Source organism: Globicephala melas, chromosome 7, assembly GCF_963455315.2.
Source record: "Globicephala melas chromosome 7, mGloMel1.2, whole genome shotgun sequence".
Classification (NCBI taxonomy): Eukaryota; Metazoa; Chordata; class Mammalia; order Artiodactyla; family Delphinidae; genus Globicephala; species Globicephala melas.
Genome location: NC_083320.1, coordinates 37,362,677 through 37,381,469, shown reverse-complemented (window position 1 = coordinate 37,381,469; position 18,793 = coordinate 37,362,677). Strand labels below are relative to the sequence as shown.

At 39.8% G+C, this 18,793-nt stretch overlaps 1 protein-coding gene across 2 annotated transcripts in view; it reads left to right on the top strand.

Annotated features, from left to right (window-relative positions):
- The first annotated feature begins 1,056 nt into the window (after positions 1 to 1,056).
- PLCL1 (phospholipase C like 1 (inactive)) overlaps positions 1,057 to 18,793 on the top strand; it is a 934,919-nt gene continuing 917,182 nt past the window's right edge. For both annotated transcript variants that reach the window (XR_009564579.2, XM_030855453.3), the window contains exon 1: positions 1,057 to 1,799. Coding sequence is in view for 1 of the 2 variants with exons in the window: in XM_030855453.3 (XP_030711313.1) it covers positions 1,476 to 1,799 (324 nt within the window). In the remaining variant the exon portion in view is untranslated. The remainder of the gene's footprint in view (positions 1,800 to 18,793) is intronic.

Genomic DNA, 18,793 nt, shown 5'->3' with positions numbered 1-18,793 from the left:
TGAAGAATTTCTCATGTTCTTAGTCAAAGGAACAAGTAACATCTCAAATTATAAATAATTAAAATATAATTTAATGTTATAAATAAGGTTTAACAGAGATTCTAATATTAAAAAGCCTTTAAATTAAAATGTCAAATCTTCTGTCCTACTAGGAAACCTCAGAGCCATCCTTTTTTCACCTATCTGAACATTCTGTGGTTAATTTCACTGCCTTAATGCATCATTCAAGGATATCGCTCCTCTTGCTAACTTGCTGGAAATGAGCAAAATATGTTTATGTAGGATTATCTAGAGAAAGGAGGTTGAACCATTCATTACCAAATAGGGATGTTTTAGGATAGAGATTAAATCCCCTACCTCACCTTGTGCTTAGCCAACATGCATCATATCTACGCTTTGTGAGGAGCCACTCTCCAGAGGATTTAGTTGGTTTGGCTTCCTATTACTCTCACCTCTTTTTATCTGATTCCATTTCCTTGTCATATTTATTCACATTGCAGAGTGAACTGAAGATGTTTACACGGAAACTGAAGCAAATTATCCAACAACAGGGTCCCAGTAAACCCTAATTTATCTCTGCATAGACTTAACTTCTAAAGGTGAGAGCCTGCAATTAACCCCTGATGGTGCGAAGCTGCACTCCGCGTCACGCCAAAGGCTTTGACCTTAATACTCAACACCCCATTTCCTCCAAATTGCTTTGCTTTGCAAACGAAGGTTTCCTTTCCCCCGCCTCTGTCCCATCCCCGGATTTTGTTGCAACTTCAGGTTCGTTTCGGACATCTAAACTTCCCAAAATACACACGGAGCGCCTCCGGGTGCGCACACGCGCGCTCTCACACCCCACTCGAGTACACAAGCCCGTCTGGGTCGGCTCCCGGTTAGAGAACACATTCCATTCTTCGCGCTTGGGCACACCCCTCCCTAGTGGGGATTGGTCGGGCCGACCCCCCCCTCGGCGAGGCGAGACTCCTAAGAGGCCCAGACGCCTGCCAATCCCCACGGGCTGTCAAAACAAGTCCTTCCCTCCCTGTCACAACAGAGCGGAGTGGAGGTCGTCGCCGCCGCCGCCGCCGCCGCCGCCACTGCCGCAGCCGCCGCACTTCCTGGGGCCACTGCGCCGCCGTCCGCGGGCAGGTGGTTGGTGCGCCGGGCAGCGGTCGCCGGGCTCCAGCCCCTTTCAGGCCGCGCGCGTCCCGGCCTCAGAGGCAGCCCGGCCAGGCGCCCGATGCCTTTTGTCTGGCGCAGAGCGGGCGTTTGCATCACGTTTCGGACACCTCCCTCTCCTTTTCGCCTCTCCTTCTCCCTGCCGCTCACATCTCACTCCCGCCGCGGTCCCCCCAAGGACTGCCGGCCTCCTGGATCAAAGCCCGCGGACGTCTCTACTCGAGCGATGTCTCCTCTCCAGAAAGTTGCCGCCACCGCCGCAGCCACCGGGCGGTGAAACAAAGTCTGGCGCGGTCGCCTCCCGGTGCATGAGCGCACCCGTGCCCAGCGGCTGGACTCCGCTGCCGGGCGTGCCGCCTCCCCCCGGGGAGCCCGAAACGCGCTCGGCTATGGCCGAGGGCGCAGCCAGCAGGGAGGGTCCAGCGCCGACAGACGCGGCCGGGAGCGAAGACGAACCCCGAGTGGGCCCGGACGCCGCCTCCGGGGATGGCGTGGCGGCGGCCCCTGGGGGCCAGTGGAGGGACCGTCGCAGCGGGGTCGCGCTGCCCAGCGCTGCCGGGGCCCCGGCGGACAGCGAGGCCGGCCTCCTGGAGGCTGCGCGGGCGACCCCCCGGCGCAGCAGCATCATCAAGGTAAGCGAGGCCGCGCGACCCCGGGAGCGTGGGTGTGGATGGTGAACCGTGGATGGGTCACGGGCCGGGGCAGGATGTATGGTGTCCGGAGGCCACGCAGGCTTAGCATTGTTTTCTCCCATCCCCTTCATTACCGAACCTTCCTTCCTTGTCCGGAGGTTCCCAGACTCAGTTCTTGGCTGTGAGAAGCAGAAGTGACCTTTTTTTTCTTGACAGAGGAGGAAAAGTTCCGCTCTGCGTCTTTGCGTTTTCATGGATGCTTTTCCTCATCTTCTCTGAAAGTTTCGCTAAGCCGTTGATATGCGGAGGAAGGGAGGACTCAATATAAATGCAGACCCGCGGGATGGTTGTGCACTGCTCTCCAACGAGAAGTTAGCTTTTGCCGCACAGTAAAGGAAATGCACAGTTTACCCTCAAGTGAAGCAAAACAAAACAAAACAAAAAACCCCAAACCCTCGAGACTCAAACTGTCCTGAGATCTCACGAAGCGTGAGCTTTCCCCGTAGGCAGGCAGAGTTTTCAGTGGCCCCTGCAGCAAAGTAAAGAGCGATGTTGGAGCCCAGAGTTTCCGCGCTGCAGAGAGCGCAACCGAAAAGCAGCCAATCCACCAAGCAGCACCCCGGGGCCTTGTGGTTACCACCACATGCAGGGAAAACGCTTCTCGACCCCTCAACTACCAGTCAGGGTTTCTCTCCATCCATCTTCCTTCCACTTGGGGCTTGTTTTCTGTTTGAGATTTCATCTTGGTTGCATGACATCGGGTTAAGGTCCCCTGGAAGTCAGAACCCTTCCACAGGCTTTGGAAAAGGGCCTTTTAGCGTAAATGCACGTGGGTAATCTTTGGTACGCGATGTTAAAACCGATCTTGGTAGAACAGTCAGTATGAAACTACTTCCATGTAAAAGTAAGCCAAAGATGATAATGAAGGATGGACTTGGAACTACTTACTATTCAATGTACTTGTGTTAATACATTAAAAACCCTTGCTCAGGTTTAAGCTGTGTATACACCACATAATACGTGTCTCTTTCTCAAGCTCTAAACTGGAGCTCCTAGTGCCGGTGTGGGTAGACTGCTCCCCTAGTCCAGCCAGCCAGCTCCAAGTATAGTCTAGGCTTTTCCCCAGTACTGACACATGGAAGTTTAAAGCCACACAGGGAGATTTCTATATTAAAAGAAGAGTGGGTGGTAGTTACAAATGACTTGTAGTAGTTTCTGTTATTTTGTGACTTTTAGATTATGTGAAAAGAAGTGTTCTATTCTGGGTGTGAATTTGGATAAAAAGGAAATGATCACTTTTTTTCCTTTTAACTCACAGGTCAGAAAGCATATTGTTTTGAATCTTAAAAAAGACATCACAATTAGATAGCACACATTTTGGAATCTAAGATATAGACACTACACGTGTTGTGTGAAAACAAGAGCCTCAAGATAGTTTAAAATATACCATCATAAAAAGCAGTGGGCTTTTTTGTTGTGTTGTAAAAAATGAAAGTAACAGAGCGTAAAGGAATATACAAATTCTTGCAGCTAAGTTTGCAGTTTTTAAATTTTAGTTATGTGCTGGTTGATATTCTCAGAAGAGTCCTTGCTGAGTAACGATGCCTCTGTTGTTTTGAAGTTTCTTTTTGTGACAAAAAAGGAGGGAGACAACAGAGTAGCAGCTTGATTCTTTCCCTATTTAATAGTAAAATAAATATTTAATAAATGACCTTTAAAATTAAAGATACCAGAAAATGAAGTGAATTATTATTATTATCTTAAGCTAACTCTTATTGAAAAAGTAATATATGCATATGATAGAAACAAATGTTGCAAAGGAGTTTGAAGGGAAAACTCCCAGCCACTCCACATTCCCACTTACATGGTCCACCCCCATAGCTGTTAACACTTTCTTGTGTATCCTTCCAGTAATATTCCATGTATATATAAGCATATGTATCTGTACTTATCTGTGGTGAACTACTGATGCTGCTGACTTATGTAATAAAGTTTCGCTAGAGTTTACAGGCCTCATATCTTCAGATTTGCTCCAAACATTTTGATGTCTAGAGGGTTGTCTAAGGTCATTGTGGTGGGTCTGTTAATCTTCAAGGATAACCTGGTAGGTCATTGGTGGGTAGCGGTCCTTGGGGTCTATTCCCAGAGCCCTTCATTATCTTACAGTGGGGAAAGAGGCAGTTGGTGGACTCTGTGCCACTCCCTCTCTGAGATCAAGGACCTTTCTGTTGACATCTTGAATCTGCTGCCCCATGGTTTGTTCATTTTAGCATAGTAAAAATGAGAATTTCTAAAAAAGGTCTAGATCATATAAGAAATAAGTAGCACATGTTCTGTATTGAGAAAAGATTGCATTCTTCATAGTTTTGCCAAGAGTTCTTTTTATTTGGCACTGAAACATACACAAAAAAGAAAGGCTCTAGTACATTTTATATTAATCAAACTATTAAATGCTGTTCCAAACAGCCTTAGTACAGGGATAATTGATATTCATGATCATAACTCTGAGCCACTGAAAGATTGTGAATCATCAAATATCAAATTATTTTCAGCTCAATTTAGGTATTGTTTCTAGTCTAATTGTTTGACTGCTAATTCTCTATAAACATGGATATTAGATAAATCAGAATAGTGCATTCCTCTATCATGCCAGAAAACAGACTGTCTTGTATATTAATAAAAGGAATGTTTTCAGTAAATTTGCCCTCCCTAATTTGCGAAAATATGTGTTTAGTTGAGAAAACAATTTCATTCTGAGCTGATGAAAACAATAGCATTTATCTTTACACATCTTTGGAAAGTCTTCTTTCTACTATAATTATGTTTCTTCCCTTATATGCCCAGTCCTAAGTTTTAAAAAATTTAATGTGAGAGTTAAACTAGGTTCTCTTTAACCTGTCCATTTTTTCCCTGTGTTTTTCTGTGTGAGCTTTTGGGCAGCATTGACGTTGATAAATGTTGCATGTTTTTTGGTAAGTGCATTGTTATACACCACAGTATTGCAGTAGACACCATCTTAATTGCTTCTTCATGACTTGTGGTTTAAAATTGCTTCTTCATGACAAGTTAGTTACATGCAAAGTTGATAATATCTAAAAATTATGTACTCTTGTAGGTTCAAATATATTTCTACTTAAGGAATTAGACCATTTAACTATCTGGTACTTGATATCAAATTTATACATTTAAAATATTTAACATTTTAGATTATAGTTTACAGCTCTATAACTCTATAATAGAAATTTTTGGAAACAGAAAGCAGTGTAGCTTATTCCTTATGCCAGATGGCAGGAATTGAGATATAAAAGAGCAGTTGTGGGACTCCCCTGGCCGTCCAATGGTTAAGACGTTGCACTTCCAATGCAGGGGGCGCGGGTATGATCCCTGGCTGGGGAACTGAGATCCCACATACTGTGCGACCAAAGAAAATAAAAAGCAATTGATTTGTCTCCCACTATATGTAATGTATTGAAGAGTTCTACTTTTTTCCTTTTGATTCTACTTCAGTATGAATTCTTGAGAAGAAATTATCACTTGGATCCCATGGACATAGGTGTGTGGGATGAAGATAGGAGCTGGAAATGAGGTGCTGAGACGTGCACTGAAGCAGCTAGAGTAGTGACTTCCATGTTGTTCATGTCTCTTATTTTATATTATGGCCAGTCTCATTCTGTCATGTTCATTGTGGGGCTGGTGTAGTGAGTTTCTGAGCTGCAGCCTCAAAAATGCACCTTGGGTACCTGTTGACCCATGTAAAAATTATGGCTCTCCTCAAACGGGCAAGGGAAATTTTATTCACTTTTACGAAATGCTGCCTACTATGAGTCAAGTACTAAACTAGGAGCTTTCATACATTGTAATCAATCCTCATAGCAAACTCTCTAACGTAGAGAAGGGAGGCGTGGACAGCTACTGATACAATGTGGAGTCAGGATTCATAACCATGTCTGCTTAACATGCTGATTCTCAGATGCAGAAAGCCCATAATCCATGAATACTTTTTTAGGTTAGAAACAACATGAACATCTAAGAACGTGGCATATTCTTCGGCTCCCAGGCTTGTGGGTAAACTGTCTTGTCTCAGCTCCACCTCTCCAATTCAGAACACCTGGAAATGGATGACTCTAGAAAGGGATTGCTGTTGCTTTTGTCTTTGGTCATTTTGTTAGGCCTGTACTGTATTTTAAAAGGTAGAGCAGCTTGGCAGATGTTCTACTTGCTGTCAGTATATGAAAGGTACACCTGTTCTTTTACACCCGGCCCACTTCTCCCCTGCGCATGCACACAATTGAGTTTGTGAAGGACTGTATTCTCTTTTAGACTGATATATGGGGCATAGGAATATGTATTATTCTAGAGGAGTGATGCAATAGGGGGTATTGTGTGGGAGCTGTGAAAACATTCTGAAAACATTTTTTATAGAGACAGTTATGAAGGGAATTAAGTGTGATTGAAAAATAACTCAAAAATTTTAGACACATTATAAGTTAAATAGGCTTCTGTAGATTGGCGTGGGAATCAATCAGAATTTATAGACCCTTTTTCCTGTAGAAATATGTGTTAAAAATTCCAAATAATCGACTTATGGGTGAACTTTGGATAAACAACCTGATTGTACAGCGGGGCTGGCCAGCCTTACTGCGTGAAGTTAGTGTGCCTTGGTTGTTTCAGTCGTGGGTGCTCCTCCTGAGGAATGATTCATAAATAACATTGAATTTCTTGCGTGGATTTGTTTTATTATCCTAGTAACTTCAGTCAGAGTGTTTACTTTTCCTGAAATTGCCATAGAAACATGGTCACATTTCACCTTAGAAGTGGTTGCTTCTCATTGTGGTGTTTTTCTGATGTGATTTCTTATAGCATCTCTCAAGAGAATTCAGAATAAAATTTTGATAGAGAGCCTTGTCATGTTTTGATGAGAGATTTTAGAAGTACCTGTTGATTAGTGCTTGCTACTACTATCAGAATTTACAATAATTTTTTTCCTTCTTGGAAAATATATTAAGGTTTAAAAGGTAGACATTAATTGCAAAGCCACTGAGAGGTCAAACATACATTGCAATTAAGACTGAAGAGTTGTTTTCCCAGCCTTTCCCCTTTTACAGTAGAGAAAAAAGGTAATTAAATTTTGTACAGTAAAATGTCAATTGAACATTTATTACCAAATAACACCTCAGGCACCACAGGGTATTATGAGAAGACATCAGGGACAGCCGACTTTGCCTTTGGTGCTACTGAACAAACAATCCATGAATGCTTCTAGGTAATGCCGGAGCAACTGGTCAGGCAGCATGCTGGGGAGTAATTCAAAGAAAGAATTACAGCAGGTTTCCCTGCTCCCCCAGTGACTGCTCAGCTTTAATAACTGTGAGCATTAAACATAATTCCATTTTCAGTAGCAATGTCTAAACTGAGACCTGTATAAGATTGTACATTAAAAAAATTATCCAGCTGAAGATGACTAAACAGAAGTAAGAGGCAAGAGTAAAGTTCCTTTCTGAGTTTCCACTGGGGTCTCAATGCTAGTAAATGAACCATTGTTTATTAGATGGGGAGAGAGAATAATTTGATTACACTTCCAATCTAAACCTAAGGTAATAAATCAGTAAACCTATTACAGTGGAACCTGTGAGTTCTACAAAATCTCATATTTTGATGTTTTCTAATAATGTAAAAAAGGTTTATTTGTAGTATTATCAAATCTTATTTATCTTCGCATCCCCAGTTCATCTCTGTATCCCAGTTCCTATAAAGGTTATGATAGACAGAATTTATTATAATTAATGAGTATACTAAATTGATAAAAACAATTAGAACTGAATAGTCAAGTTCTATAATGACAACATTCTGTTTTGTTTTAATTCTTGGCCAATGTGTTGTGTATTTCAGCTAACATTAGATGGCAACAAAATTATAGTGTGACAAAGTATTGGAATAGTCCTTTGGATTTAAAATTGGATTTGATTTCTAGTTTAATTTGTAACATTTTATGTGGATGTGTTGAAGAGAGATATAATCTAGTTTATTTTCAACAGTACCATTTTAATTTACCTCACTAATAATTAAACTAGCATTATTTTGAGATAAGTAGGATTGTACATTGTGAGTAGAAAAGAATCATATTTATATTATCATTATCACTCCAGGAAGAAGAAAGGCAAGTTAATTTTGAAAACAATATAATCCATCCAAAACAAAACAACATAACAACTAAACTATTTTAGTAAGTGTGCTTAGTTCCCAAAGATTTCTTAATTTGTATTTGTGAATTTATGATACCTGTTACTGGCAAGGATATTGTGTTTTTCCTTAACCACACAACTTTGTATTCAAAAGTTTAAAATCTTTGAAAGATAATATCTGCTTTCTTTTTTTTTTTAACATCTTTATTGGGGTATAATTGCTTTACAATGGTGTGTTAGTTTCTGCTTTATAAAAAAGTGAATCAGTTATACATATACATATGTTCCCATATCTCTTCCCTCTTGCGTCTCCCTCCCTCCCACCCTCCCTAATATCTGCTTTCTTAACTCTTTCACACTGACTTGTTGAAAAGCCTGTTAACAGGTGCTAAATCTATACTAGACTAAGCTCAGGCAGTATGTATAAGTAGGCACACTTGTATCATTGTATAGTACTATGTAATGGTTAGAAATGATAGATTATACTCAGAACACCTTCCCTGTGAGATGTTGAGGAAGATAAAAGCACAAGGAAGTAAAAAAGAGACAAAAGCCAAACAAACAAAAAAAACCCTTTACTGTTAGCTGGGACCAAGATTACAAGGCAGAACTCTAGAAAGCTGGACCTGATCATGTTGTAGGTACTTTTCTCTGAGGCTCAAGTGATTTCAAACCAAAGCAGGCCAAGTAGCCTGTGTTCTTAAAGCCCATATCTTTCATATCAGATCTGACAGCTGATGATGAGGGTGGGCTGCTCAGGAGCTCACCCCATCGGGCTAGAGAATAAGGAGTCAGCAGGAGGAGAATGTGTTTCCCCTCCAAACCTCCCTTGGCTCAGGCTGGGTTAGGGTCTGGCTCAGGAAAAGGGCAACTGTGTGGGAAGCGTGAGTGTAAACTGCCTTGCTCTGCTCCCCTTCAGGTCAGCACGTTGTTGGGTGAGGGGAGAAAGAGGATACCACGCCATGTGCACTCTGACCTTTATCTCCTTTGAAAACTTCACCTCCACAAAACAGATTCTATCAATGTCCTTGAACTTGCAGTCTTGTAACCATTTATCATGACTAATTTTTGGAGGCGGTAGTAGGGGCAGAAGTGGGAGATGAAGGTTGGCAGAGTCTGTGCTCCCCCTGGAGACTGACATGCAAGATGCAAAGACATCTTCAGCACTTAGTGAACTCCCCTTTTAAAATACTTTGGAATTATTGATTCCATGCTATAATTATTATATATTTAGATATGTTATTAATAATTAAATGCTTTATTTTGATGTTTAATCTAATAGATAAAACACCTAGTACATCTTGCAGAGATTTTCCTGTTGAGAAATTTTCTTATAGCAAATGCTTATATAAGTTGTATGATGAGTCTGGCATTGTTCAGTTAATGTGTATTAATTCATTCAATCCTCACAATAACCATATGAGTTTAGTATTTTTAATTGTTATTTCCCTTTTACAGTTGGCGAGATATGACTTGCCTAAGGTCACACAGCTAGTAAATGCAGAGCCAGGAAATGGACCCAAATGGTCTAGCTCCAGAGGTTGCTTTTAATCTTTATGCTGTACATCCTCTTAAATAATATTGATTTAAACCTTAGCTAGTATGCATGAAATAGCAGACATTATATAGCTACCTTAAAAACTAAGTTTAGCTGACAAATCGAAAAGAAACTATTCTGAAAACAACTTCGGGAAACTCTGATAAGGATTCTTTGATTATGTTTTTTTAGCTTCTTAACCTTTCATGTAAAATACCCATGACTTTACAATAATATCGTACACTACTTTCCCTTGAGACGACTGGAAGTCCTCTTAGTACATTTTTACTCTTTTATCAGAATTAGCATCTTTACCATGTAGCAAGAATTTATGATCCAACTTTGCTGTAAATTACACAGGCTAAGGATGGACTGTTACTTAATCAATGCAAACTGATATGATTTATTTTATAGTTTGATAGTTTTGTCTTCCAGCATCAATAAATCAGTAAGGAGTATCTGAGTCTCTAATCCAAGGAAGTTGGAATTTTGATAAGTGGTAGTGGATATGATGCTTTACTATTAATATTTCTTCCCAATTACATTTGAGGTAGGTGAGTTCATCACACATATGAGGAATATCTGAGGAATTCCATTAAACTGAAAGTCTGTTTAATCATTTACTTCCTTTTTTGGGGGGTGGAAATTCCAAAAAAAAATGGGAAATTTAAATATGTGAGTATGTCATGAAATTACCGTGCTTGTGGCTACTCTATTGTGTTGATGGTAGTGAGTCCATTCTGCTATGCAGAGATACAGTACCATGGCCAAATCGTACCCAGAGGTTTGTCCCCATCACTTGGAGACTGGCCAGGTGTTAAAGGCACAGTCAACTCTCGTGTTGAAACACTCCTCATATGTCAGGTTTAATTACCTATGTGCCGTTATATTAAATTATTGAAAGGACATAGGACTTTGGCTTTTTCTTTCTCGTCTCTCTCTTTTTTTCTATTGCAGCATTTGCACAATAAGGTGTTTAGTCATATTCTCTTAAAGCGGAATTTTTTCTTTTGGAAAAAACAATAAAGCTTTCCCCAAACATCTGAAATTTACAAGAAATATTTTTCCTAATACCTTCTCATATTCAGTTAGTATGGAATCAACCTGGTTTTGTGATAAATGCAGTGGTATGTATGTGTGTACACACTTAATGCTAGACACATTGGAAGTCAGAAGCCTCAACAGCAGGTGACCTTTTTTTCCCCAGCTTTATGTCCTACAGCTGGGATGATGGTCTTTATCCCAAGACATGTTTTTTATGAAAGTAACTGCGTGGGCTATGAGAAGCCACACTCAGAAATGTTAGCCAAACTCAGAAAAGTTTGGTCAGAAGTTGAGATTTTTGTGGTTTGGGGAGAAGAGAAAGAGGATCAATGTGTGCTAAAGAGAATGGAGTTGGATGGGACCATGTTTATAAATGGAAAAAGTAATGCTTCAACAAATAGCTCTCTACCTAGATCATTCTGCCGGAAGTTGTACATTTGGGAATTCAAATTTTGGGGATTTTGATGGCTTTTTGGTTCTTCTGGAGAGTCTTTTAACTAATTAACACCTCACACCTTAACACACCTAATAGTGAATACTCAGCTTAGGGCCCTTTGAGCCTAGAGATTCCTGGGAAGGATCTAAGAAGGACTGGTCTAGTTTGTTGGTGGGAATGCATGGCATTAAAGACAAGTTTTGTCTATTTTTCTGTTTTTCTAGCCCTAGCCCTAAGAAAGTCCAAGGAAATTCTTCATAGTTGCACCCTTAGCATGGCAGGGTCACCAATACAGAGAAATGCCTTCTGGTAAACAAGATATCATAGCAGTTGGTGTAACAGGATGGAAGTAGTTGTGAGTGCTGGAATTAGCCATCACAGCTTAAAACAAAAGACTCTAAGATTCCATAGACTCAGGGGACCGTGAACTGTTGTGTTCAGCCACCATTTCCAGTCTTACAGAGAGGCAGCCTTTACTACTGCTCTTGTCCACCCCTTTTCCCCAGGCTAAATAAGGGGAGGACTTCGAGGGAGGAGGTAACCTTGGAAGAGGGTTATGGTTTCTGAAGAGAGTCTTTTCCTTCCACTTTCCTCATTTTGGGTGGAAGATCTCATGACCCTTTCTGAAGTTGAGAGAGAAAGGACTCAAGAGAATCATGTGTAAAGATTGGGCAGGTAATGGTGGTGGCATGGAACAGTTCCCCTCTCCACCAAGTCTCCCTGTAAGTTGGGACTGATGCTCATCTCTTCTCTGGAAGATACTGAATTACCAGACCATCAGAGCCCTGATGCCATCTTGATTGTGGAGGAAGATGGCCAGGCATCTTGCTGTGCCCCACCCAAAGAACCCATTTGAGCATAGGGACTCTAGTAACAAGAGGCTGGGGCCGGGGCTGGGTAAGTGGTGGGAGGAAGAGGTCAGTGTCCAAGCCAGATCTCTAAAACCAATATGATGAATATGCAGGAAGAAGGGCACTATGGAGAACCATCAACTCCACTCAGAGTCAGCATTTGCATGCCTGCCTCACAGAGAGAACCAACAGTAAGTTCAGTGTTAACCTGAGGAGCAGAGAAAGCCAACCCAGTGGGGCCTTCAACTTCCCTACGATGCCATCTATGGAGAGACTGTGGCCTTTCCTATGCCTCCTCCAGCCCAACCCTAGAAGGGAAGTGTAGGGAGGAAGAGAAAGAGAGAAGCTGGTAGACCTACCCCCAGCCATGGCAACTGCCACCACCATTTTAGCTTGCTTTGGGGGCTATGGGATGGAAAGAGGACCTTGAATTGAACATGAGATTGAAGTTTTAAAATGAATAGGAAAGAGTTTTTAAGGACTTGAAAGAACCCTTCTAATAACTGAAAGAGACTGAAACACTGTGGAATCTGAGTGAGTTCAGTTATTAGCGGTAACTGGAGTACCCAGGGGCAAGGGGATCTGAGATGGCATAGTTGGGAGGGAGCAGTTGTGGGAAATATAAAACTCACTTGTTTGTACTCCAGCAACTTAAGACTGCTTAATTATCCAATTACATTATCATAGAATGTAATCTATCCCATTCTTCCAGGGAGCCACTAGAGAGATTGTTTATGACACCATGGATAGGTTATGGAGGCTTCTTTTACAATTTCATGGTATAGAATAATAACAGGCACAAACATTGTCAAGATCTTACATTATTTTTAATTCTTACAAGAGTCTGGCAAGACATAGCTATGGTTATCATTTCAACCTTACAGAAAAGGAAGCCAAGGCTCTGTGAGGTAGAGAAACTTGTTCCAGGTCTCACAGATATTAAGTCTGTGTGTCTTTGGTAGGGTAGGGGTGGGGGAGGGCAGAACTTTTTCCTCTCTATTTTCTTTATGCCTTAAACCTGCAACCCCCAGTATCCCAAATTTCCAAAAAACAAACAATGATTTAAGAATACGTTGATCTGGTTGCATGGGGCCAGTGTTAAAACTAAGTTAAGGTGGTTCAACCCTGCATTGTTCTGCAGTGAAAGCAACCACCACATCTCCTGTGCTAGGGACACATATTTCAGTTGAAAGTCAGAAGGATCTAAGAAACAACAGTAGATTTGAGGGGATTGTCTTGGCATACCTTCTAGATGGCAGGTTTAGGTTTCTTACTCTTCAAAACCTACATTTTAGAAACCCTAAATGTTAGTTTTCTATTGTTGCTTTGATAAATTATCATAGTGTCTTCAAACATAAACTTATTATCTTACAGTTCTAGAGGTCTGTAGTCTGAAATGTGTCTCGCTTCGCTAAAATCAAGGTATTGGCAGGGCCATGTTCCTTTTTGGAGGTTCTAGAGGAAAATCCTTTTTCTTGCCCCTTTCAGCTTCTAGAATCTGCTGCATTCTTTGGATCACAGCCCCTTCTGTTTTCAAAGTCCAGCAACAGCCAGTGGAGTCTTTCTCGTCTCACACCACCTTTAACTTTTAGTTTTTACCCTGCCCCATTCTAAATCTTCTGTCTCCCTCTTCCATATTTAAGGATCCTTTTGATTAAATTGGGTTCACCCAGATAATCCAAGATAATCTTCCTATTTTAAAGTCAGTTGATTAGTAATCTTAATTCCCCTTTGCCATGGAACCTAACATATTCACCGGTTCTGGGGAATAGGACATAAAGACCTTTGGATACCATTATTCTATCATATCCTGGTTTTAGAACTAGGTCATTGTTGTAGCGATGATTTTTTTTCCCATTCCAGATGAATTTTATTAGATTCTTTAAATACAAATATAATTTGTTACCAATATGAACAGTCCACTGGATTAAGATTTAGGATTTTGATAGTAGTGTTAATAAAAAAACAATTAGTTTATGGATTTTGTGAACATTTCATTTCTAACTGCATCTGCATTTTTACATGATATACTTTTTATACATTAATATATAGAGCTTTAATAGAAAATTAAACTAAAATATCCTTAGAGTTTACCTCATAATAGTTGAATCTACCTCTTTACAGATTTGGAAACTGAGACTTAGGGGGATTACTGACTTCCACAAATCATAAAGCAAATTGGTGGAGAATTGGTACCAACATCTTTCAACTTTTTATGACCTCAACTTCATAAGATTTAAAAAGAAGGAGATTCAGATTTCTGGATTTTATTCTTAGTATATCCTTCACAAGAACTGAAGAATGACTTTCAGGTTCTCACAACATTCTTGTGCATTTGATTTGGTTCTGAGTAGAAAGTACTTCTGAAAACTCTCTGGGAAAATTGATTCAGCTGATCTGTTTTGGGCAGATATCCTCTACTGTCTTCACCGTTAAAAGTCTAAAACTTTATAAATTATAATTGGAAAGAAGAGATGATGTTCCAGACAGAGGAAGATTTTTTTTGTGGTTAAAGATGTGGGTCTTCCTTTTTTTTTCTTTGAGAGGTATTTTGATGAGTCCTGGTGGCTAGTGTGTAAGATCAATTATTTATTTTACCTGCTTTCAACTTAATTGAATAAGATTTATTAGAAGAATGCAGCAATGACCGGGGTCATTACCTGTGTTCCTGTATGTATTGTCAGAGGAAAGGAGTTTCCAGCCTGTATGGCAATGCAAGATGTTAAAATAAGAATAAAGCCCACAGTTTCCTCAGTGGTGCATATATTAAAGAGTAATTTCCAGGCAAGCCCACATCATAGAGAATGAACTACTGTCCGGTTTCATGGATAGCAAGACCAGCTTATGGAATATTTTCCATTGTATAAAGCCTGTTAAAAGCCAGAAGAGGGAAATAGCATTCTCCACTGACATTGGGATCAACTGAGGATGGGGTGGGTTTAGTGGCATTAAATAAAATTTAAAAAGTTGGAATCATAATTTTAAAAAATCCTGGATGTGGATATTAGATATTTATTTAGATAAAATGAAAACTTTCCTCCCGATATTTTTGTTGTTCTGAACTTCAAGAAAAGTCTGGAGAAACCAAACTGTGACTTACGTCCTTTAACAACTATGCCTAATATGTTATTTTCTTTGAAAAAAATCTGCTTTCTTACAAGGTACAAAACATTGCTCTGAGGCTTTTTATGGACATAAAAGCTCAACTTTGTGTTTATCTGATTATGTCTTAGATCCTTCTGAACTCTTATTCATGGTTCCAGTTTTGACAGTTGAAAATGACTTGAACATTTTAAAACATTTTTAAACGTTTAAAGGATTTAAAGTAGATGACTAAGGTAGATTATTTGTCTTGTTCCTATAAGGATCTTGATACTATGACCCTCGAGGGACTGTCTTTGTAGTTTTCTTCAAGCGCTCTTCTTCTTTTATAATTTGGGTGTTTTCCTTCATAAACTATTCTGTTTCTATCTTCCAGAAGTGTATCATTGGTGGTACAAACAAAAGCATTGTTTGCTTTAGATGGCTGGCTCGACCTACATCAGAATTTTAACTTTCACTATTAAAAGTCTTTATTAAAAGAGGAATTTAGCTGAGAATATTTATACACAAATCTCTGAGGCTTTGGAATGAGGGAGTTCATTCTCCATATTTATAAATACTTGCATTTATTGGGAAGCTAAGTTGCTCTACGAAACATATGTTTTCTTGAACAAGATAGAAGTTTATTTCTCTAATAAGTAACATTCCATAACTAGGCTGTTTCTTCTGAATCAGGTAAGTGGCTCCGATCCATAAAGTAATTCAGGGATACAGTTTCCTTTTGTCTTCCTTTTGGCCATCCTTTAGGATGTTGTTTTGTCCCTTTGATTAAACTGGCCCACTACCACATCCCCCTTCTGTCCCATAGGAAGGGGGAAAAAGATAGTGGGGGGCAAGCAGTTTGCTTTTAAGGAAGTTATCTGTAAGTTGCACATATCACTTCTACTTTTATCCCATTGGCCTGTTAGCGATATAGGTATACCCAGCTGGGAAATGTAGTCTCTATCTAGGTAGTTATGTGCTCAGCTTAAAGTTTAGGAGATTCTTATTAGTAAAATGAAGAAAAAGAGACTGTAAGTTTTGTTAAGGTTAAAATAGTTAGTCACAGAATATATTCTTAACTGGAGAAGGAATCAAAGTATTTTGTGATCTGAGGGAGTTAAACATGACTCTGATATGTTTTTAGGTTCCCACTGTTTGATCTGGTAAGGGCTACTGATGAGAATATGGCTCATGTGCTATTAGGTCCTATTCCAATACCTGTATGAACCAGTTAACTTCAAAATTATGTTTCACAGGCATGAACCACACTTTGCATCCTGACTTGCAAATTCATACCATATGTGAAATACAGAGAAACCCCAAACAAGGACAATCCAGGATATCTAGAGTAACTACCGTGTACCATACATGGTGGGAAGGAATCTGATGGACTGTCTTAGGTGAGCATTTGGAGGGTGTCAGGTGCATAACTGCACTAGAATAGGAGCCTCTGTAGATGTGGGGATAGTGGCCTCTAGTCAGCAAGGAGCTCCCTTTCTTACAAGGGAGCCAATTCCATTTTCAGGCTGCTTTTGTTGTTTGAAAAATTCTTATGTTAAGCCCAAATCCAATTCTTCTCTGATGCATTTCCTAGTCAGTCCGATTTCTCCCTCAGGAGCTAGAAAGAGTAAGTGAAATACTCATGTGACAGCTCTTGACATAGTTGAAGGGAGTTATATGGATGTCTCCTCCCACACTCCCACCACAGTAGTGAGCCCTGACATTTATTGAGTGCTTACCATGTGCCAGACACTGTTCTAAGCACTTTACATGTATTAACTAATATAATTCTCACTAGGTTTATGAAGTGGTGGATATCTACCCTATTTTCACAGATGAGGAGATTGAGGGACAGGCAGGTTAAATAACGTGCTCAGATTCACATAGCAAATAAGTGGTATGTCCGGATTTGGCAGTGTTCCGTTTAAAATGTTGTTCCTAGATTACAACATTGGTTACAATACTAGGGGCACTGTGGTCCACTATAGTGGACTGTTTTACCTCCATTTTTCTGGAGGCTGTATTTCTATGAATATAATCATCAGGGGAATTTTCTTTCTGGGGAAAAAAAAAACCCAACATGTTCCATTGACAGCAGTTCAGCAAGTTGTCTTTGTGTTCCAGATGCTGTGCTTCTGAATTTGGGAGGATCTGATGGGTTGAATGGAGCCAGGCTTGATATGGCAGCGGCATTCAGTTTAATATGATATATAAAGGCATTGTATTTTTCTTAAATAGGGGCATAATTGGTAAAAAAAAAAAATAGTAGTTAAGATTTTCTTAATAGCTGTGTGAAACAATAGAGGTAAATTGGGATTAAGAGAATGACTAGAAGTTTCCAGAATTTGGTGCTAAGTCTAGGAGGTAATATAGCACTGCCATTAAAAGGGTAGGCCCTAGAATTGGACTGCCAGAGTTGGAGTCCCGATTCTCTACTTACTAGCTCTGTGATATCAGGCATGCAGCTTAATCTCTTTGACCCTCCTTCAGCTTCATTATTGTAGTAGAACCCACCTCATAAGGTGGTTGGGAGGATTAAATGAGAGGAGTCATGTAGAGTGCGTAGCTAAGTAAGCTAAGCACATAGTAGGCAGTCAATAAATGTTAGTTATTATAATTTGGAAATGGAAAATATAAAATCTGAGACTAGTATTGAGGTACAAATAGTCAGGACTTTTCAAAGACATAAAGGAATAAAGGAATCATTAAATAAAAATAATTCTTAAGATTTTGGTCACAGAGGACTTTGAAGAGAGTGGTATCTTTGAGTCATGGAGCAAAACCTGTCTTGTGGCTGTTGTGTATAACCTGATTAGGGTTGGGGTGTTCACCTTTCTAAAGTGATGGGAACTCCACTGTCTCTGCTCACGGTCTTTGGAGTTGTAGAGATTGGTTATCATTGTTTTTTCTCTGATTTCTTGCAGCATTACAAAGAAAAATGCACAGAAACTTTGATTTTAATTGATATAGTCAGTTATTAAAAAAGAAAAAACAAACCTGCCCATCCCTACCAAAAAAGTTCTGTAAACCAACCAGCAGTGTTTCTAATTGTTACCCTCTTTACTCCTTCTTGACAAGACAATTGCACAGGTTTTGCTAGAGGGTCAAGTTTGTGCAAAGATGGGTTTCAACTTCCTCAAATTCTAGAGTAAAAGAGTGAGCTATATGTGAAAGTTCAACTTAGTTCAGTGAATGATTTTTAAGTACTTACTGCTTATGACACAGTGCTGTGTGCTCGGCTTTGATTATTCTCTTGTCTAAAAATCTCATAATAATGAACTTTTTTCTTGCTAAAAGTTGATTGAAATTTTAGAAAATGCTCCCATAACCTCCACCTTGGCATTTACTCAGCCTTAAGGGACACTTAAAACTTGATAAAGACGTCCATTAGAAATAGCTTCCTCATTAATTTAGCTAAACCTTTCACATTTCAATTTCCCTTTACAATTCAACTAAATCTTTGCTTTTATTAAACAGAGACCTCTCACAGCTAATTACTTCCGACTCCTTTTTTTCTCCTGGAATTAGGCTCATTTTGGGAAAGTTTGTGAGTATAAACAAAATGCGAATGAAAACTTGGCTCAAAGTATTAAAAAAATCATGTCTGACTCAGACTCAGGTTTACTGTGTGTTTAAATTTGTTTTCCTTGTTAGATTGTAAATTGCTTAAAAGGAAGAACTCATTCAAACCTCTCAGTTTGTGGTCTCTAAAAGAGAGGGTATAATGCTCTGTAAAAATGGAGACCTTGAGCTGTGTGTCACTTCTCCAGTTGCAAACCATTCAGAAGAGGACTTGGAGAAATGGTGGAGCACAAGATGGAAAAAAGCCTTGGTCTCTTAACCACCATGTGGAAGCTTAT